Below are 22,995 nucleotides of genomic sequence, written 5' to 3'. Positions count from 1 at the left end.
GCCAATGGACTGTTCTGAAATAGAGTCCCTATCTGAAGCACTGAGGCTGAGTATGGCTGGTTTTTTTTTTTCTCTTTCTTTCTACAATAAGCACACATAACTACTTTTGTCCAGATCCACGGCTCAATATTATATATGCCATATATGTGACAGCTTTACTGATGACCTGGCTGGTGGTGTGATGTTAAAAATCTATTTCCTAGGTCTTAGCATGAGGGGAAAAAAAAACCACTCCTGATCTCGGCCCACTTTAACTGACTGCAGGAGAAGGTAAGGGGCAGGGTTGCAGGGAACTCCGAAAGGGAGAGGGGAGCCCCAGGAAGTAAAACAGATACTGTTAGAAGTACACAGACAGATAAGATCAGGATTACTGCTCTTAACTAAAGCATCCAGCCCTGGGAGCACTGGAATTATAACTATCAGATGCTTACCTTCCGCTGTCAGGTAACTTCAGCAGGAACCAGAAGAGCTTGCCCACCTCCTGAGCCACAGAGATCATTCAAACTCACTGGCTTGGAAAAAGAGCCAAGTGACACTTTTTCTGATTAAGCAGCAGAAAGGGGGGCAGGGTGAGGAAAAGAGAGGACATGATCCTACATTCTCATGTAGGCCAAAATCACATCACACAACCAAGCATACTGGCCAGAAATGAGGTGTTCTCACGAAACAAGGAGAAACAGGAAAATAAAGAGATGAGAAGACCAGACACCAGGCAGCTCCTCTCTGTGGAAACAAGCACTACAGCCCTTCCCAACAAACTGCTGATTTGGCCACAAGAGCTTTTTCAGAGCTGCAGAGCCCACAGAACCGGTGGTGCACGCCTTGGGAGGCAGAGGCAGGTGGATTTCTGAGTTCGAGGCCAGCCTGGTCTACAGAGTGAGTTCCAGGACAGCCAGGGCTACACAGAGAAACCCTGTCTTGAAAAACCAAAAGAAAGAAAGAAAGAAAGAAAGAAAGAAAGAAAGAAAGAAAGAAAGAAAGAAAGAGAGACAGAGGGAGGGAGGGAGGGAGGGAGAGAGAGAGAGAGAGAGAGAGAGAGAGAGAGAAAGAAACCTATCATGCATCAGCTTATAAATGTTTTTTAAAAACTACTCTTGTTTGTGGTTTGTTTTGTTCGGTTCTTGTGTAGCCAAATGGGCTAGAACCTTCGACCTTCCTGTTTCGACCTACCAGGCCCAGGTTAATGTTTCACTTTACTATTTACTTACGTGTGTGTGTGTGTGTGTGTGTGTGTGTGTGTGTGTGTGTGGGGTACATGTGGGTACCGTGCAGGTACTCACAGAGGGTATCAGATCCAGAAGCTGGAGCTAAGGGGGCTGTGAGCCACCAACACAGTCCTTACAACGGCCGCATGTGCTCTTAACACGGAGCCATCTCTCTAGCCCTTCAAGCTTACTTTTTAGACTCTAAGTTTGCACTCTGAATTTATCTATAGTTGTTTTCATAAGTGCCTGTTCATAAGCCCTTTTGTACTTTTCTTAATTCTGAAGTAAGTGACTATAAAAACACAAATAAAGGGTGACGTGTAGCTTTGTGGTTAAAGAGCCTGCCTAGTGTGTACCAGAGCCTAGGTCCAATCGATCTTCAGCACTACAAAAGAAGCGAACAAGAAACCACGAACGAACACACCTTCATGAACACTCATGAGAGAAAAGCAAATTGAAGTACAATACATGGGGCTCCTGTTTTTGTTAAAAATATAAACAAAATATGTGGTTTTTAAAAATCTGAAAATGCAGACTTACCAATAAACCACCCCAAAGTCCTGCTTTTACTTCATACATTTTAAACTATATGTCATTTTTACTTCTCAAATATTTTAGAATACACTTGACAGACATGATGAATCAAATTTGTAATCCCAGTACTTGGGAGGCAGAGGCAGGAGGATTCTAAGTTTGTGGCCAGCAAAGGCTAGAATGATATCTTTTCTCAAATTTTTGAAAATTATATTTTATTTTATTGAGACAGAGTCTCACTACACAACCCTGGCTGGCCTGGAATTTGCTACATAGAACAGCCCAGCCTTGAACTCACAGAGATCTACCTGCCTCGGACTTCTAAGTACTGAACTAAAAGTGCATACCACCATGAATTAAATTTTACAAATGACACTTTAGCATTTATTTAAATAATAAAAAGAAATTCCAGACTATTAGGTAAGGAAAGCAGAGCACAAAATTGTATATCAAATCAAATAAAAAACCTATAGTAGGCATTTTCCTTTAAAATACAAAGGACATACCACAAATGTTTATAATTATAGCTAAATTGTATGACTGTGGTTGATTGCTATCTTTTCCTTATAAATTTGTATATTTTCCGTATTTTCTAAATGACACCTACAATCAGAGAGAAAAAACCCAGAAGTTATACAGACCGATTGGTTATTGAGACAGGGTCTTAGGCAGTGTAGGCCATGGGCCAGAGTATATAGCCGAGGATGGCACTGAACCACTGGCCCTCTATGCTCTGCAGAATCGAAGACACCACACACCCAGCCCATGTGGTGCTGGGGATCGAACCCAAAGCTCTGCGAGTCCTAGACAAGCGCTCTATTGAGCTCCAGACCATAAAGTTATTTTTAAAGTAATGAAAGCATTGAGAGACTCTCCCTCTTCCCTGTTCTGTCTGCAATGAAGCAGAAGGAAGCACAGGGCTGCAAGCCAGACTTGCCTGGGTTCACTGCCCAGCCTCTTCCTGCTGAGACCACATACAGGCCACTTCCCTCCTTCCTCATCTGCCATTAAGACAGAATGAATAAATAATCTGCCATTAAAATGAATAATGGGAGGTACTGCCTCAATGAGCTAGAGCCAGTCATTGTCAGAGGACAAAAGTCCTGGCTGTTAAAAACACATAGGGGGAAAAAAAAAGAAACAAACAAACAAAAAAACCACTCGCAAGGAAAACTACTGACTTCTCTCAATTCTGAACAAAACCTATAAAAATTCTAGTCTATGCCTCCTACACAGAGCTAAGCATGAAGTCAAGAAACAAAGAGAAATAGGAGCAAGTGTTAAAGCTGAGGGCTAAAGAGCCTGCCTAGCGTGTACCAGAGCCTAGCGTGTGTACCAGAGCCCAACGTGTACCAGAGCCCAACGTGTACCAGAGCCTAACGTTACCAGAGCCTAACGTGTACCAGAGCCTAGCACGTACCAGAGCCCAACGTGTATCAGAGCCTAGCACGTACCAGAGCCTAACGTGTACCAGAGCCTAGCACGTACCAGAGCCTAACGTGTACCAGAGCCCAGCACGTACCAGAGCCCAGCACGTACCAGAGCCCAACGTGTACCAGAGCCCAACATGTACCAGAGCCTAGCACATACCAGAGCCCAGCACGTACCAGAGCCCAACGTGTACCAGAGCCCAACGTGTACCAGAGCCTAGCACGTACCAGAGCCCAACGTGTACCAGAGCCCAACGTGTACCAGAGCCTAACGTGTACCAGAGCCCAACGTGTACCAGAGCCTAACGTGTACCAGAGCCCAGCACGTACCAGAGCCTAGCACGTACCAGAGCCTAACGTGTACCAGAGCCCAACGTGTACCAGAGCCCAACGTGTACCAGAGCCCAACGTGTACCAGAGCCCAACGTGTACCAGAGCCTAACGTGTACCAGAGCCTAGCACGTACCAGAGCCCAACGTGTACCAGAGCCCAACGTGTACCAGAGCCCAACGTGTACCAGAGCCCAACGTGTACCAGAGCCTAACGTTACCAGAGCCTAACGTGTACCAGAGCCCAGCACGTACCAGAGCCCAGCACGTACCAGAGCCCAGCACGTACCAGAGCCCAGCACGTACCAGAGCCCAGCACGTACCAGAGCCCAGCACGTACCAGAGCCCAGCACGTACCAGAACGTAGGTCCAATCAATCTTCAGCACTATAAAAGAGACAAACAAGAAACCACTCACAAACACAGCTTCATGAACACTCATGAGAAAAACGCAAGCTGAAGTACAACGCATGGGTCTCCTGTTTTTGTTAAACAAAATATGTGATTTAAAACATCTAAAAGGTACAGACTTACCAAGAAACCACCCCGAAGTGACTTCTACTTCACACATGTTAAACTACGCGTCAGTGTTACTTCTCACCAAGCTCTAGCTCAGCTGAACACTTGCCCTGACTCCTACTGTCGCCCAACTAGTTTTTTTTTTTTTTTGGTTTTTCGAGACAGGGTTTCTCTGTGTAGTCCTGGCTGTCCTGGAACTCACTCTGTAGACCAGGCTGGCCTCGAACTCAGAAATCCACCTGCCTCTGCCTCCCAAGTGCTGGGATTAAAGGCGTGCGCCACCACCGCCCGGCGCCCAACTAGTTTTTTAAACTTAGTTTTAATTATTACTTTTTAATGTGTTTATTAGGAGGGGCCTGTGAGCCTTGTCTCCTCCCACTGCATGGGTCCTGGGGGCCAGACGTCGGTCACCAGGCGACTAGCACCTCTGCCTGCTGAGCAGCCCCCTTCCCAAGCTCTACCTCTTTGTTTCTTACTTTACCTTTTCTTTTTTGAGACAGGGTCTTACTGGGTATCCTCTGTTGGCTGCCTAGAACACACAAAGAGACCTGCCTGCCTCTGCCTGTTGAATGCTGGGATTAAAAGCATGTGCTACCATGCTGAGGGTTAAGGGGGAAGAAAGGGCAGCTACAGTTCTTAACAGGGGTGAGGACTGGGGATTTAATCATTTTCCCCACCCCCTAGACTTCAAGGTGCAGGTCTCAGGTCAAGAACCAGAACTGAAGTAACTACATAAAACTGCTCGCCAGGTCAGAGGCAGCACACGCTTTGCCATCATCCCCGAGTGCCCACTGCAAGTCAGGCTCTGAGTAGGCACAAATGCACACTTCTGAGCTGCTAAGCAGGAGCCCAGCAGAGGTGAAAACAAAACAGCCTTAAGTAGCCTGTCGTTTACAAATAAATCCCTACAAAACGAGTTTACAAAGAAGACAGAGCAAAGCAGCACAGGAGGAAACCAACATTACACACAGGCGAGGGCAGGACAAAGGAAAGACATGCACTCAGATTCAAAACCATGTATCAAAAGAATGGCCAGATTTGGATACTTAAAAAGAACATGGGAGAAAGTCTTCCTGCTTTTTTTATTCTTGAAGCTTCCATAGCAAAGTTTTAACAAACCCATGACTCATAGTTTGAAAACTTAAAAGTCTCTCTTTTTTAAATTAATTACTTATTTCTTTTTAATTTAGGTGTGTGTCACACATATATGGGTAGGGATGGTGTGTGTGTGTGTGTGTGTTCATGTATGTATACAGATACTTCTTGGAAGCCAGAAGACAGTGTCAGATCCTGAGGAACGGAGTTATATGCATTTGTGAACTGTCTGGGAATTGAACTCAGGACCTCTGGAAGAGCAGTCAGTACTCTTAACCACAGAGCCATCTCTCCAGCCCTTCCAAGTGCTGGGAATTAAAGGCATGCACCATCACTGCCTAGCCAATGATTTATTTTATTTTATCTTATGTGCATTGGTGGTTTGCCTACATGTGTGTCTGTGTGAGAGTGTCAGATCCTCTGGAATTGGAGTTAAAGACCATGTAAGCTGCCGTGTGTGTGCTGGGAACTGAACCTGGGTCCTCTGGGAGAGCAGCCAGTGCTCTTAACTGCTGAACCATCTCTCCAGCCCTCAAAGTAAAGGTATCTTAATGTATAAAAAGAAGGGATACAAAATCATTAAAACCAGCAAAATTTTAAATGCTCCAAATTTATAAATACACTAAATTTTTAAAGTGGAATAAAGAGGGCTGAAGAGAGAATTTGAAATTAGAAAAGTGAAGGTTGTAAAAGACACTAGGCTGAACAATAAGGTGCAAATAACACCTGTTAAAATCTTCACCAAGAACCAGGCTTGGTGGTGGACACATTTAATCCCAGCACTCAGGAGGCAGAGGCACGCAGAGCTCTGTGAGTTTGAGGCCAGCCTGGTATATAAAGCCGAGTTCCAGAACAACTAGAGCTATGTAGAGACCTTGTCTTAAAAGAAAAACAAACATATAAAAAATTTCAAGCACTTGCTTTGAAAGCATGGGAACTGGAGTGTGATCCCAGGAACCCAGAGACAAATGCCAGGTGTGGTGGCACATGCTGTGTTTCCAGCACTGGGGAGGTAGGGATAGGAGAACTGGGGCTAATATTCCTGTGAAACACACACACACACACACACACACACACACACACACACACACACTTACTTAAAAAAAAATGGCCAAGGGGTAAAATAGTGGAAGGAGGGAAAATGACCACAAGTCAGTTTAAGGCCCAGAACAGGCTTTGAATAAAATAAGTAAAAGAAAGCCCAAATCTAGATTATTACTGTCAAGCACAAAATAGTAGAGTAAAAATCTTAAAAAGCAAGATTTACAAAGATAAGCAGTCAGACTCATAACACACGCTTCAACAAGAAAAACAGAGGAAGGGAGAGAAAACAACGGTCTGCATGGGGACCTAGGATCGTAAGAGCTCCGGACAAAGTATAAAAAAGCTAAAGAAAGAGACAGAGACATTTCAGACCTGCCAGAGCTGAATTTTTTACAAACGTAAAATCTTAGTGACGAGATAGAAAAGTAAAGCAGAGAGCACAGAGGTGAGGGGAAAAAATCCACGAACTCACTCAGCCAGTGTGAAGAGCTGACTGTCCAGTGCAAACGGAAACAGACTGGAACTCAAGTGTAAAGCCCAAGAGGCTCCGCAGAACAGGAGCCAGAACAGGAGCGTCAGTGTCACAAACACAACTGCTTAGGTGCTACGGTTTGATAAAAGGATAAAGGATGCAAATTACAATCTAGAAGTAGCCAATAAGAATGTGCTGGGGACAGCTGCATGTCGGAGGCTCAGCGGGTACAGGTACTTGCTGTTCAGCCTGACAATCTAAGTTGGATTCCCCAGGATCTACCTGGTGGAGTGGGAAACATGAATCCTGTAAGTTGACCTCGACTTCTATGTGCACACCGTGGGATGTAACTGTACACACACTCTAAATAAGTATAATTTTTAAAATGTGTGTCATCTCGGCCACTCGGGTGGCTAAGGCAAGAGCATGACTCTAGCCTGGGAGTTGGAGACCAATCTAGGTGACAGAGGGAGAGCCGAATCTCAAAAAAAAAAAAAAAAAAAAAAAAAAAAAGGTAATCCATAAAAGAATAGAAATTGGAAGTATAGTCTCTAAAATTATGTAAGATATAAAGAATGAATAAAGGCAATAATTAAATAAATGAAGACAGGATTGGAGAAAAACAAAAGAGGAGCATGCTTAAATCAAAATCCAAAGCAGAGTGGAAGCAGATCCACGTGAGACTCAGGATGAGGCTTGGCGGGACAGCACTTGCCTGGTGTGCACAATGCCCTGAACTTTAAAAGAAACAAGCCATAAATCTACATGTGTCTATCTCAATAGCCAGATCCTTAAAAAAAAAAAAAAAAGCTTAATTTATTTATTTTAGAATACTTTAATTAAGCTCTCTCAGAACTCAATCATACAAAAAACAATCATAAAGAATACATAAGTACTCAAATTAACAAGTGCGATCCAATAGACACAGGTAACACCGTATCAAGTACAGAACACACATTGTTTAAGGACATTTATAGAAACTAATCATACATAAGATTAAGACAGAGAACATATTAAGTTTCAGAGACTCAAAAGCCTACCAGTTTTCAAGGGCCAGAGATGTAACTCAGTTGGAGAAATATTCCTAGTTTGGATTCAACTCCCAGCACCACAAAAACTGGGCACAGTGATGCTGCCTGTGACCTCCGTGCTCAGCAAGTACAGGCAGAAGGGTCAAAAGTTCCAAAGCATCCTCAGTTACATGGCAAGTTGCAGGCTAGCTTGTGATATGTGAGTCCCTGTCACAACCAGCCAGCCAAACACACTAGCTCTCCAATTTCGATCCAATTAAGCTATAAATTAATTTTCCAAAAAGATAAAACTCTCAGATATGAAAATAAAAACCACTTTATACAATCTCAGTTAAAGAAGCAATTACAACTGAAATTATAATATATAATAATTTCTAGCAAGGACTGAAATACAGTTCAGTGGTCCTAGGCTCAATCTTCAGTGCCATAAAAACCAATCAATCAATCAGTAACAAGTAATGAAAATCTGTAGAATATAGCAAAAGTAAGATAGATTCACTAAAAGTATTTATAGCCTAAGATGTATTTGTAAAAAAGAATGCTGGAAGATGTGTTATAATTACAATGGTTTATAAGAAAACAAATTTGTGTAAGTAAACCTGACAATGTAAGTAAGATCAGCAGATTATATATATCAACCTCGAGAAAAAGGGCTGGTCAGTGGTTGCCAGGGGCCGGCAGAGGAGGAGGGAGGGATGAAACAAGGGAACACACAGGATTTCTAGGGCAGCAGAGCTGCTCGCTATCATGGTGGACACATGTCACTGTTAAACCCATGGAATTTATAAGAAGAATGCATCCCAAAGGCTGGCAAGATGGCTCAGAGTAAAGGTGGTCACCACCAAGCCTAGTGACGGAGTCTCATCTCTGGGACTCATATAGTGAAAGCACACTGCACCAAGTGATCCCCTCTGACCTTCACTTACTGACCATGGGATGTACACTCAGAACACCACCCCCCAACCCCCGTACTCACCCTAATGTAAACTACAGGCTTGATGACCCGAGTTTGGTATTTGAAGCGTACACGGTGGAAGGTGAGAATTCCCACAGGCTGTCTCACGGTCTCCCCATATGCCCATGCCCCCATCACAGAAAATATTCTAATAGTTTTTTAAAGAGGTTTACAGCAACTGAGGCTGACACCGCCACCCTTCACCATGCACAGAAAGGAGCCAGTGACACACAAGCAGAGTAAATGAAAAGAAAGCAGAAGTAGCACAGTATCAAGTGCCTAATGCCGTTACTGTATTGTCTGCAGGAACACAAAGGAAGTGTGCCCCTGAGTCCCTGGAGTTGAGTCCAGTGGTTCTCAACCTGTGGGTCTTGAATTGAAAGTTGAATGACCCTTTCACAGGGGTCTCATACCAGATATCCTGCATATCAGACATTTACGTTGCGATTTATAACAACAGCAGAATTACAGTTATGAAGGAACGACAAAATAATTTTATGTTAGGGGGTAACCACAATATGAGGAACTAACTACATTAAAGGGTCACAGCATTAGGAAAGTTGAGAACCGTTGCTCTAGTCGAAGAATTAGACATCAACCAAGAAAATGAACATGAATATGAAATATGTAAAGCGTAATGCTAACTGCAGCACAGAGAGAACCTGATCCTGCACGGTGGGTGAGGAAAAGGTGTCTGAGTAAATGAGCTATGACGGAGAATGGAGAAGACAAAGAGCCTGGGCAAGGCTGCTCAAGCAGAGCGACCAGCACAAGCAAAGGCCACAGTGCTAACAGAGTGACCAGTCAGAGATGACTAAAGTCAAGGCTAAAGATGGTGAAGCGGGCCTTAGATCGTGCAGATTCTGACTTCTATAATTAGGACACCCGGCATATGTGGAGGGGATTAAAGCAGTGGCACACCCTGCCTTGGTTTTTAGAAGCTCACTACAGGCTGTGAAGAGTGGATTAAAGTGGGTGAGCAGACTTGGATGAAGCAGGTAGGTGACGGTGGACAAGGGCAGGGCTCTAGATATTTAGATGAGAAGACTGATGAGCTCTGGTGATGGGCTAGAAACACGGAGTGACAGAGGGAGGGCAGGTAGGAAATAACCCAGCTCCAAGTACCCAACAAGGCCATTTCTCTGACAAGAAAAGTCAAAGAGAAAATGAGTACTGGGGAGGGTATCAACTAAGAGTTCAATTCTGCCAGGCGGTGGTGGCGCACACCTTTGATCCCAGCACTTGGGAGGCAGAGGCAGGCGGATTTCTGAGTTTGAGGCCAGCCTGGTCTACAGAGTGAGTTCCAGGACAGTCAGGGCTACATAGAGAAACCCTGTCTCAAAAAACAAAAACAAAACAAAACAAAACAAAACAAAAAGAAGAATTCACTTTTACCAGAACTTGGGAAGTGGATACCGGAGGATCCTGAGTTCAAGGGCGGCCTCAGCTACATAGCAAGCTGGAGAACAACCTGGGTCACTTCAGATTTGAGTTCTGTTTCTTAAAAAATTGCTTTTAGTTGTTTTCCATGTATTAAATTTAAGATGTTAGTAGGATATCTATCTATCTATCTATCCACCCACCCACCCATCCATCTATCCATCCATCTATCCATCCATCCATCCACCATCCATCTATCCAGCCATCCATCCATTCACCATGCATCCATCCATCTATCTTGTTTTTTTGAGACAGGGTTTCTCTGTGTAACCCTGGCTGTCCTGAAACTCACTCTCTAGACCAGGCTGTCCTCAAACTCAGAGATCCCCCTGCCTCTGCTTCCCAAGTGCTGGGATTAAAGATGTGTACCACCCACCACCAGTTGTGAATGGGATATGAATGGAGATGTTAAACAGGCAGTTGGGATTACATACATTCATCTCAGAATAGAAACAGGTTCAAGTAACATACTGGACACCTAAATAAAGAGCCTCCCAAGGATGACATAAGCACAGGCAGCTCGGAGTGGGACCTGGAGAACAAGGTGAAAAGATTACAGGGGTAAAGAAAAATAAGCAGAAAGAACAGAATATTTCAAGGAGGGAATGGTTACTCTTCTTCTCAACTGTCCTCTTCTCAACTGTCCAATGAGGTGAGGGAAGCCTGGACTGGTAACATGGAGGCCATTAGAAACCTTAGCAAAAATGAAGGGGCTGGGGTTCCTGTTGGAGAGTGTTGGCAAGGCTGATGAAATGAAAAGTAAGGTGTCCAAGTCCTCTGAGAAACCGTTATCGGGGACACACACAGTCCAGGGTTCTTTAAAAAGCAAACTCATGTCTTCTTAACAGTCACATGATATGTAGATTTGAAGGCTACAGTACTTATGTTTAAGTTTGAGAGATGTTTAATTGCAGAGAATGATTCAGAGGGGAGGAGTCTAAAGAGTCAGAAAACAGAAGACCTCACTGAAGGAGCAAGCCCTGCAACTCTAGGACAGAGTGGGACCCAAACCCCACGCAGAGGGATTAGTCTTTGAGGGATAAGAACCAAACTAAGACAGCGACCACTTCCGCAACACTCACAGATCCCTATGCTAACAGGAGAAGCAGAGCAGAGCACCATGGTTTGTTTCCGCAGCCTGAAAGGTCACAGGGACCCTAGAACACTTGTGCTTGGCCATGGCTCTAGAAAAACTAAGGGAATTGTCCTCAAGCAGGGACTAGGATTTACCAAGGCAGTAAGGACTGAAAATTAGAGCCTTAAGTACCTAGGAATTACTGACAATTCGACCTAACTGTGGACATTATATGCATTTTGCAAAGATCTTTTGCATTTCTCTTTTTCTTCTACCTTGTAGCATCTATCAACAACCCCAAGGATGGTGGGAGCAGGTGGGAGCAGATGTCTGCATGGGCTGAGTACAGATGGTTTAAGTGCTTGTTGAAAGCACAGTGATAAGTAAGTGCCCAGAGCCACACTTGCTGCCTCTCATAATCAGATCTGCTAGTAAGTTGCAGGTTGTAAAGTATCCGCCTTAGTCTTTGTGGGTTAATGTCTAGAAGGGCAAACAAGCTCCTTCATAAACTGCCCTAAATATCATATACCATAAATATCACAGGGCTGGGCTGGAGAGCCAAATAAGAGACCTCAAATTCTAGACCCCAATCCTCTCTCTAGTATAGTACATTCACCGTGATGACTACCAAAGGCCATAAACTCAAAACGGCTATCAAAACAAAACAAACCAAACAAACAAACAAAAACAAAAAACAAAAAAAACGGCCGGGTGTGGTAGCATATGCCTTTAATCCCATCACTCAGAAGGCAGAGGCAGGTGGATCTCTGCAAGTTCCAGGTCAACCAAAGCTACACAGTGAGACCTTGTTTCCAAATACATAAATGAGTAAGTAAATAAGCAAATAAGCAAATAAAAACATTTTTAAACAAAAAGATAAGAAAGAAGCCAGGTGTGCTGATGGAGGTAGGCGGATCTCTGTGTTCAAGGCTACCCTAGTCTATAGAAAGAGAGTTCCAGAACACCCAGGGCTACACAGAGAAACCTTGTCTTGAAAACAAAACAAAACAAAACAAAAAACCCCCAAATCAAAGAAGTAATACACAGAAAGACCTTGTTTCAAAAATCAAACAAAGCAAAGTCAAAATAAGCAAACAAGTAACAGCACAAAAGGAGAGAACTGAAGGCTGTCAAACTCCTCAGCCACTAAGAGGGAAGCCCTAATGACAGCCTTCGAAAAGCACTGCCTACATTCTGCCTAATGAAACCACCACCAGCAGGGTTCTCAACCCTAGCACTTTCAGCCAGACAACTCCTTGTTGAGCGTGAGCAAGGCTTGTCCAAGTCTGTGGGATGTTTAGCAACATTCATGGCTCTTCTCATTAGATGCCACTAGGAGCACTCCTGCTTCCAGATGTGGGAACCACAGCATTTTCCTGACACTGCTAAGTGGCTGGTGGATCAGTAAAAGATCAGCTCCTATCGACAAGGCACCGATCTAGGCAGACTTTGATCCCAGATACTGGGCGCCTGAAGACACTACAAAGTAGAGAGATCCTACCATCTTTTCTTTCTAGGTAACAGCTTAAACAAGTTTTGCAAAACTCCTCAAATGTTTTGCATGAAGTACTTAGCAAGTATGCACCAAGCACAGTAGGCGTACTGGTGGGTCCATATGCCAGAGGGATAGATCCTGGAGGCCAGTATGTCAGAGCATTAGAAGAAAAAGACAGATGTCTCACTCCAAGCTAATTACCTAGCAGGAATTAATCTCTCATAGTAAGACAAGACTAATCTTGATTTTTGTTTTTCAATTTATTTACTTATTTTCTGAGACAGAGTCTCATGAAGCACAGTGTACCCTCACGCTCAACTACTCAACTACACAGCCAAGGCTTTATTTGAAATTCTGATCTTTCTTTTTCCTCCTGAATGCTGGCCTGCGGAAATGTGTCAATGTGGATCAAGCTCAGGGTCTGTTGGAGCACTCTGCCAGCTGAACTTCACTAGAGCCCATTTCTATGCCATTAACTGCCCACAAATTCAATGATTTATTAAAACAAAACAAACTCCAAACCAAGTTGCTTCTTCTCAAGTAACACCCCTTTCTATCTGCCAGTGCACACAGAACTTCACGGTCCTTCCCACCTGCATCTATCCTGGAGAGATGCTGTCAGGAGCTGAACATGCAGCAAACAGCTTCCAGGTGTTCAGAGCTGAAGATCCCATGTTCTCATTAACATGTGAGCAAGAAAATTTAAGAAGGGTCATCAATTTTTCAGTTGCAACTTTTCTGGAATAAGACTCTTCCATCCTAGAAGGCAACTCTAAATAAAACCTTGTACAACACAAGGGGTTGATGAGGGGCCAATCTTTACTGAGCAATGAACCCTAGTAAATCTCAGTACTCTGCACCAGGCTGGCAATGCAAAGCTACACATAGTAACCAAAGTGCCTGGCAAAGGATGCAGAAAACCAGTCGTATACACTCTAGCCCCCACATGCCTACGAAAGTACCCCTTGCCTTCCTGTTCTGTGGAAGGAAGCCTAGCTCCATTAACAGGCTCAAGACAAAGCCTGTATTGCCTAAACACCCACTATCCAGGCAGCAGAAGACCACCCCTAAAGGCAGCAACCCCCCACCTCCCCAAGTCGGCTGTGTGATTTCCTTTGAGAAAAGGGACACTCAGTTCTTTGTTGTCTTGTTTTACAATTATTTACTCTGCCCATAGAAATCTGGCGGGTTTAGAATGCTTGGTTCCATAGTGTTACCATCTTCCCATCACCCTGGTGGCAGAGAACTAGCCAGACCTTGAGAAGCAAATATTTTGCAAGGCTTGCTTAGAGGTAATTTTGACTCTACGTGCTATAAGAACAGGATTTCAGAAACAGGGGATAAGCGTACCCACTCTAAGGCTTTTCAGTTTGCAAACGCCTGCACAACCCTCACTGACTCCTGTAAAACACTTTTTGAGAATTCTCCACTATGGGAGGTGTGTGGGGGTGTGTGGGGGTATGTGGGGGCCCTCACCTCTTCTACTTTGGTATGTATATGAATGTTTGGAAAATAATCTTGTTTTAGAGTATTCACATCACAGAGCTGACTGGGCAGGGTTTGAGCTGACGCAGGGAGGAGTTATTACACCCCATTTCCAACCCTACCTTAAGGTTGCTGCAGCACCACAGTAGACATCTGGCTCCCTGAGGGAGTCATGGTACAAAGACTCTGCCCAAATATATTGTTTAGAACAAAGGATACTATAAGTCATTAACAATTAAGATCTAGTGTCAACTGGAAAAGGTCTTTGAATTGTTGCTGGAGCCAGTGCTACTTAACTTCCCTCCAAAAGTTAATTACTTAAAGAACAAAAGGCCAAAGAACAAAACCAGCCGGTCTCAACCAGCCTGTCTCCAGGGCCGACAGGTTTTACAGGCTCTCTCTCCAAGCTATGCTTTCAGTCTTCTATCCAAAGCAAAACTAAAAAACATTAAAAAAAAAAAAAAAGTCTCAAGCACATTACTTAGTCCTTAAGAAACAAGTTTAAGGGTTGGTAAAGGCACCTACCACCATGCCTCCTAACCTGAGTTTGATCCTGGTGGACAGAGAGAACTGATGACAACTCCTCTGTTCTCTGACCTCTACGTGAGCATTCTGGCATGCACACCCACACATACACCCCCCCACACACACACAATTTAAAGTTAATTAATTAAAGCAACGTTAAAACAAGGGAGGAGGATGGGGAAGACGACTCATCTGGTAAAGGTACCTGCCTGCCTCTAAGCAGCTTGGGTTCTATCCCTGAGCCCCACAGTGTGAAAGGGAAAATGACTCCAACAAGTTCCCTCTGACTGTCATGTACCACTATGGCATGTATATGACCACGTATACACACATACACACACACACACACACACCCCAGAATGTAGTAAAATTTTAGCACTTACACAAAACAACAACAAAAACAACCAAAAGAGAAGCTCGCAGACCAAACTGAAAAACTCAATCTACAAGAGAAACAAGGAACGGCCTCACAGGCTGTAAGACACTGTTACCCATTGTCTTACCTTCTGTCCCAACAGAGTTCTTCTCTATATTCAGAAGGAAGGTAAATATAGAATGAAATATTAGGCCTTAGCTACTGTGGCATTTGTGAAAACAGTTTTGGCAGGTGTTCTGCCAAACAGTCTATATTTAGTATGTATGCCTCAGAAACTTAAATGAACTCAAAGCGTTTGAGCTGCCAACAGCCAGCCTCCAGAGCACTGAGCTGTGCAGGCACGGGGCAGCCGCCATACAGAACGCAGGGCCGGGCGCCCTGCCACAGCATACACGTGTGCACGCACACGCCGGTCCTGAAGAGTCTCTTTTTTCAAAGCTCTAATGGCTTGACCTCAACACCTGCTGCACTTCCTGAAGACAGACAGGCTCTGGAGCTCCACTTGTTCCTCACACACACGGCTGCACTTTCTAGGAATGACCGCACACACAGAGGCTGGCCAGCTGCCAAGGCGGGGCCAGCAGCAGCCTCGGGCCTGAACTTTCCCAGCGCTGTCAGGGCGGTTCCCGCTATGAGCTGACTCAGCGGCCACCATGGATCTGTGCCAAGCCCACAGCAGTGCAGGGGCTGCCGGCAACTCACAGATGTTTTACTAAACCAAAGAAATCAGCCAGGAGGCAGATCTGGGCTGGTGGCCAGGGTGCTGCTGTCGTGGAAGCCGGGATCCTGATTCTCGTTTTAGCTCTGCTGCTATCTCGGTGATCTGTGTCGCCCAGTACCCCCTCTGCTTCAGAGGTATGCCTCTTATGATGTGGATAAGGCAGGCGCAACAGCCTATAACACAACTCCGACAGCACATCCGCCATGTGCTTGGCACCAGATGGGCATTCACATGGCTCACTTACTCTCTTAAAAGCAGTACTGTTTTTTTAACATTATACCCCAGGAGGGCCTAGTACTTACTCTGCACCCCTGGATGGCCTCAAACTCATGATAATTGTCTCAGCCTTACAAATCTGGAGTTTGTGAATATAAGGCATACTTAGTCTCATTATTTGCAATCTACAGTTGACAAAACACAAGCTCAAAACAATTTAGAATGCTACCAAAAGATCCCTGAATAGACACGGAAGGGATGAGATCACCACTGGACCACACAGTGGAAGTGTGAGCTCAGGATATCTAGGTACTAACCCCCTTATCATGAATGTCCTGTCTATAGTGCCAACAAGTCACCCTGGAACAATTTGTCATTACTCTCATACTTTGAAGAGTGAAAAACTGCAGTGTAGGTCACAAAGAAATTACGAAGACAAAGACTCAGTTGAGAAGAGAATCCTCATGCCCCACCCTCCAAAATGATTATCAGGACTCCACTGCCCGCCTATATAAAAAGCTTCCTACTAGCATGCTGGAGGCCCTTGTCCCCAGCACCTCTAGCCACACCCGGCTAAAGAAACAACTAAACTCACCACACTTGACTCTGATAGTGCAATCATGTTTGGAACTAATTTCAACTTTCTTTGGGTAAAAAGGGAATTCTGGGGTCTCCCTTTCCTCCTTCTAATCAGATAATGTAAAGATAAAACAAAATCACTTCTACAAGGCTCCTGAGAAGTATACATAAGCGCTTTTAAGCAGTCATCTTCAACTTCAAAACAACAAAAGAACATGGAACTCTTAGAGAAAAAAATCACTCTACATTTCCACTAGAAAACTAATTAGAACCATGAACTTCATTATTTAAATTCTTTTAGACAAGATCTCACTATAAAGCCCTTGTCGGCCTGGAACTCAGTATACACATCAGTCTGGCCTTGAACTCAAACCTAGATCTGTTTGCCTCTGCCTACTGAGTACTGAGATTAAAAATGTATACTACTACACCCAACTCCTTTATTTTTTTTTAATTTTATTATTACTATTACTGTTATCATCTCTAGTTTTTGAGACAGAGTTCACTCTAAAACTCATGGTGAGCCTCTTCTTCCTCCACCTCCAGAATGCTGGAATTATAGGTGTGAGCTAATGACTTTGATTTTTATATAGTTCTAATGAAACAGTTACCACCTCATTCTTCCTTAAAAAAAAAAAAAATAAAGGAGAGAGTCTTCAGAACTGGAACAAACTACACTAAGAGTAACTTATACACTCTCCTTTAATGAAAAAGAACTGTCTCTTAACGTTCTGTGGACCTAGAAACTATATGCAGGGCCTTCCACTCTCACTGGAGCAACACCCTCAGTTCAAGCAAACAAATGCTGAGAAAACCTTCCTTTTTTTCATACCTAGGTCAGTGATGCGGGGTGAGAAGGCATGGTCATCCTGCACCCTCTGGAGCTGACCTACAGGTAGAACAAAGGGATTCTCACAGCAGAAGGACTGACCTGCTGAAGCTGCTCATTCAGGTTCCAGCTCGGCTGCCCAGCTGTGGGGACAGACGGGGGTGGGGCCTTGGAAGCATCTTTGGTATGGTCTTCTTTAGGTTGTTGTCCCTGTGGTGGAAGTCCAGGTGCTGGAAGCAGGCTGGACGTGGGTGCTGCTCTGGGTTCTTGGCGAATTGCTTTTTGCACGTGGAAATATTTGGAAGCAGCCTGGGCCTCTTTTTCAGCCACCTCTGCAACATCATCATCTCCATCTTCGTCTTCTGGACCTCCTTCCTCTTCCTCAGGCTCGGAGTTCACGTTGCTCTGCTCAGATACTCGAGCCACCAGTGTGGCTGATGGAACTCTGGCTAAGGGGCCCAGAGCAGGACTACCAGAAGGTCTCCCGGGTGTGACGGAAAGGAGAGCAGGCTGCGTGCCTAGTTTGGGGGCATACAGGAACGGTGCTTCTCTTGTCTGTGGTCCCTGCTTCTCTCTGGCATCCATCTGTAGAGGAGCCTGCTGTGGCTGCTTTTGCTGCTGCTGCAGAGGCTCCATCACTGTCTCAGGCTTCACCCACAGACTGGCATGGCTCTCAACCTGGGCACAGCCCAGCAGGCACACTGGGTCTATATTTTAAGTGAGTAACCAAAACCACAAGGAAGGAAGCGGAGGGGAAAATACTATGTAAAACAGGTATAAAAGATTTTTTTTTTTCTTCAGTAAAGTTCTGAATACTAAATGCTCCTAAACCTGACTTTCAGGATGAGTAAGTCATATGGGTTTGGAGGGTGGGGAGGGAAAGTTATAGAGAGAACAAGATCTAAGCGGGGAAGCAGGGTGTGTACAAATCTCAGTAGCGGCAGATTTAATTTTTTTTCCTAAGAAAATCCAGAAGATAAATTTAAGTCCGCTAATAACTGGGTTCTCCTCTCTTACTCTCTACATCATCAAACATTTAACTACCAGGCTTGCACTGTACAGGGGTTTGAACTGTGAAACTGGCAATAACTATGAAAATTGCAAAGAATGGCCAGGCTGCGAAAGAAAGAATATGGCTTATATGCCCAGGCCTTCTGGAGAAGATTACTACTCTGGGTAGACAGAGTCCTAGCAAGCAGACAGAATGACTCTTCTGATGGAAAAAGCAAGACCAAGCAAAGTGCTCTCGGTTTAAACTTCACAAATTTCCCAGATCAAATTGCAGGGCAGCTTGTTGAGTGGACTGAACCAGGCTAAGTGGACATTATAGCCTCCAAAAGAATCCGGTTTCAACAACATGAAAGAAAGAAACATGCAAGGAGGAGGAGGAGGAGGCGAGTCTCAAATTGCAAGCTTCCCTCAAAAACAAACAGGGGGGAAATTCCTCTGGAGATTTTAAAGTTAATTAATTTGAAACAGGTGTCAATATTGTCTAAACAAGTTAATGTTTCTTTTTCTATAAACCACAAATAAATCTCCTCACATCCTCTTTCTCTCTGATTCACTTCTACTATATTTATTCTATGAGTACAGTAAGAAAAGGCTTCCAGTCCCAAAGTATCCTGGGGGCAGGTTTATCTCCGTTCTTACCAATCTGTCTCCAAACACAAATCCCTTTCACACCCTCCCACTTCTAACTCTTCCCAGGCTTCCCCTTCAACACACCTCACTTAAGTTATATTTTCTCACAAATCTTCCTAAGAGCAAATTTTAGGGTGAGGAGGACTGGCAACAGGGTGTGCAATTCTGTTGCCACATGAAAGGGGGAGCTGCACTGCGCAGGTTGGGACTTGATATCTGCATTGTCTCAGGGTTTTAGGATTGAGCTGGAAGATAGGAAAATGAAACCTTTGCCATCTTCAAAAATTCATGGGAGAAGTAATCTCTAACAAGAAAAAAAATGGCTTTGATTTATAAATTTTTACATGTTTAAGGAGCACAATTTTCAAAGCTAGGGGGGCAAGTTCAAAAAACAACCAGAGCTACAATAAACAATATTAGACAAATCTCATTTTGTTTCTTAGAAGCACTTGGTTCTAGTTTTCTTTCACAGGCGGAGAAAAGATTCAAATTCCAATTGGCCTCTCACTGGCTGTACTTCCTCTCGGCAGTTTGGAAAGTATAAATTACGCCTGCAGCAATACTTTCTTTCTGCTTTAGTTCTTATACTGTGGGGAAGCCTGAAAGTTGGCAAAAGTGTTCATTTAAAATAAAAACCACTTCGGGGACAAAAATACCAAAACAAAACGCATACAAAAGAATAACAAGCAATTCACTGGTCATTTAGAAATATTCTTATAATCATTAAAGTCAAAACAACACAACTGGAATATTTCAACCAACTCCTGCCAGCCACTGTACAACTGTTTCTGGTCTGGTTGGCACCACCTTCTCGGTACGCTGTCCTCAGCAGGGGATGGGGGTGTCCGACTGCGTCTTTATTAAGACAGAGATGACTCCGTTTTACAACTCAATTACAACTCTCGCACGGAGTCAGTCTCATCCCAATCCCTAAACAGCCAATGAGTCAAACAATACTACTAACATCTAGAGAATTTACGTCTGGGAAATCTAAAGCACTTCATCCTTCCATCCGTCGCTCATGTTCTCTAAACTTCCCAGACCTCCATACCGAGAGCAACGGACTGCTTGCCGCTTGAGCCTGGCCTTGCTGACCATTCCCCTTACCTTCGTTTCCAGCTGCTCTGTCCCCGACCCCCCTCGAGCCCGTCTTTCCATTCTTTACCTCCCACCCAATGGAGCCGTATCACTTTTACTTCCACCAAACCCCGTCTGCCAATCTCCCGGCTCTTCTCCAATTACCCCCCATCTAAGCTCGCTCTGCGGTTGCCAAGGGGGATCCCTTACCTTTCCCATCTCTTTATCTCAAACCACTCCTCAGGGCACGGGGAGGATCGGGCTCCTCCCGGTGCTCTCTCACTTTTTCTCAGCGGACCCCGGCTTCACTGGCCCGCGTCTCCCCTACACACCTGCCTCGGCTCCCATTTCGGTCCCCTCCACCTGCCACAGCCCCGCTCCCGCCGCGGCAGAAAGAACGAAGACCCGCGCCGCTCACCTATGCGCAGCGTTCCGGGCTCGCGGGTAGGGAGGAGGCGGCCGCTCAGCCCCCAGAGTAGCAGCTGAGCCTCCAACTCCTCCGCAGCTGGGGGCCACAGCCGGGGCGGGGCCCGCACCGGAAGCGGGGCCGCGGGGCCGGGCCGTCAGCCCCGGGCGGGGGAGGGGCAGGTAGGGGCGGGGCCCCACGGAAAGGGGGCGGGGCCCGAGGCCGGAAGCAGCTAAAAAGGGAACGAGGTGGGGGGTGGGTAGTGCGAGGCGGAAGTAACTCCTAAAGACCGCCTTCTGGTTGAAGCCGTGGGCGGAAGCTATTTAAGACGGGCGGAGGCTTCAGCCAATGGGAGAGCGCAGACACAGAGGAGTTCCGGCGTGAGCGCTTTCGCGGGGAGTTGAAAAGAGCAGGGCTGACTACAGCTTACAGTGGTTTCTGGCTGCCCTGGTTGTGAGTTGCTGGCAATAAGTGAAAGAAAGGAGCAAAGCGTGTTCTCCTTCAGCCGGTCTTCATCAAGCATCCCCGCTTCTTATTAGTTTTTTTTTCTAAAGCACTTTTTTGTATTAATTTTTCGGTCCTGGAACACAACCTCCATTCATGCCCAACCCCACCCTGGTCACAGGGGTTAATATTTTCTTTATCCAGGCTCCAAAGGTAGGAGCTGAATCTTGGCACCCCTTATACAATGAAACAACAACAAAACCTTGCCTTCTGAGGCTTTTTTTTTTTTTTTTTTTTTTTTTTTTGGTTTTTCGAGACAAGAGTTTCTCTGTGTAGCCTTGGCTGTCCTGGAACTCACTTTGTAGACCAGGCTGGCACCTTCTGAGAGTCTTGACTCTAGGGAACATCTGTCAATTAACTTTCTCCTCACCGACCATTGCCCTTGATCCAGAGTACAGCCTGCTTTAATTTTGGGTCTTAAACCAGTTTTCCAGTCCCAGCCAAAACCTAGACCTTATTGCCAGGTCTGTCTTTCTTTTCTTTTTTGATAAAAGGTAGCTCACCTATTTAGCGAGAATAGTTGACCGTTAAACTCCAGGAACCCTGTCTCTACTTCCGAAATGCTAGGTGCCCACCACACCTAGCTTAATACTTAGGTGTTAGATATACAAATTTAGACCCTTATTCTTTGGTGCCAAGCTCTAACTCACTAATCCATCTCCTCAGTTCCTGAAGACTTGTAATGACTCTTTTTTTTTTCTAGTGTGTGACACACTGAGCCACTTCCTCCCTCCTGGCTGAAGAATTGTAACATAACACTTCCTCAACTTTATCAGAAACTCTGATCTGCTGAGAGCCTCTACCTTATCTCTTACATCTGAACCTCCTTTCCTTCCTTCTTATTCAGGATTCAATGGCACATCATTACAACCCCAATCTTTCAATCCCACCCTAATGTTCCTTTTCCTCTAGAGACCCAGAAGAGACTTACATCATTTTTATTCTTGTATCTTGTCATAGAAAATGATCTGATTGAACAGACTGAAATTACATTGTCCATTTAAAATGAATTCTAAGCAATGGCTTCAAAGTTCATTCTGCTCAGTATGATCCTCACTGTCTCTGTGAATCCCTGACTCTGTATTCACACACCACTTCCCCTGATTACCTTACCATATAAGTACAGAAAATGTAGAATGCCCTGAGATCTAGAAAACTGCTCTGATGTGTTCCCATTCTGTCTTTCCCTTTTTAAAATTATGCAATCAAAAATACCAAATTCCTTGTACATGCCTGATCAGGCCCTCGGTTGAGTATTTGTTGATCAGTAAACAAAACTGATTTCCTGCCTTCAGTGATCTTTACTGGTTCTGGAGAAAGAAAGCAACATACATTGTGTCACATAAGTGCTATGCAGAACAAAGCAGGGGAAAGATTAAACAATGGTGTCAGGCTACTTCTATTTTTAGATGCTGGAGAAGAACTCATTGATAAGGAGCTCTTAAACCAAAATGGGGCTGACTTGAGAGGGGTGAGCCATATCTAGTGGAAAGCTAAAGAAAGAACGTTCGAGCAGAGGAGATAGCATATTAGAATGCTCTGAGGTAAAAACACAAATGTGACAGGTTAATAGGAAGGGAGATACTAAGAATAACAAGGAAACACAAACTCATAGCAAACAGACTTTTATGGCCGAGAGGTAAGTAGTAGAGATTCCATAAGATAGAAGCCAGAGATTCAACCATGCAGACTATTATAGCCTATAGAAACAATTTGCCAGTCTCTACTAAGTTTTGAACCAAAAGGTCATTTGATCTTATTTCAATCTCTAAAAGAACCACTATGGCTGTGGCACAGAGAATAGAGTATAAGGCTAGAGAGAGAGAGAGAGAAATAAAAGCAATAATCCTAAAGAAAGATGATGGTGTCTTGAAATAGATGATGTCATTAGAGATGGTGAGAAGAGGTCAGATTTCAGGTCTATTTTGAAAGTAAAGCCGCCAGGATTTTGCTGGTATTCTGATTGTGTAGGTTAGAGGAGAGTCAAGAAAGATATCAGGTTTGGAGCCCAAC

General features: G+C 44.5%; 1 protein-coding gene and 1 long non-coding RNA gene across 3 annotated transcripts in view; one reads left to right on the top strand and one right to left on the bottom strand.

Moving 5' to 3' along the window:
* The window catches only part of Arid3b (AT-rich interaction domain 3B), a 47,273-nt gene extending 26,635 nt beyond the window's left edge, over positions 1 to 20,638 (bottom strand). Inside the window, exons 1-2 of one of the 2 annotated variants that reach the window (XM_076925576.1) lie at positions 20,491 to 20,638; positions 17,457 to 18,061 (exon numbers count right to left, since the gene is read on the bottom strand). In XM_076925576.1, coding sequence (XP_076781691.1) covers positions 17,457 to 17,990 — 534 coding nt within the window. In that variant the 5' untranslated portion in view covers positions 17,991 to 18,061; positions 20,491 to 20,638. Of the gene's footprint in view, positions 1 to 17,456; positions 18,062 to 20,282 lie in introns of both variants that reach the window. The other variant, XM_076925577.1, reaches the window with a different exon arrangement.
* On the top strand, positions 11,430 to 13,420 carry LOC143439336 (uncharacterized). The gene is made up of 2 exons (XR_013107621.1): positions 11,430 to 11,511; positions 13,188 to 13,420. It is a non-coding gene; the product is annotated as an uncharacterized LOC143439336 (long non-coding RNA).
* Positions 20,639 to 22,995: the final 2,357 nt, after the last annotated feature.

Source organism: Arvicanthis niloticus, chromosome 26 (genome assembly GCF_011762505.2).
Source record: "Arvicanthis niloticus isolate mArvNil1 chromosome 26, mArvNil1.pat.X, whole genome shotgun sequence".
Lineage (NCBI taxonomy): Eukaryota > Metazoa > Chordata > Mammalia > Rodentia > Muridae > Arvicanthis > Arvicanthis niloticus.
This window is presented reverse-complemented; position numbering and strand designations above follow the sequence as displayed.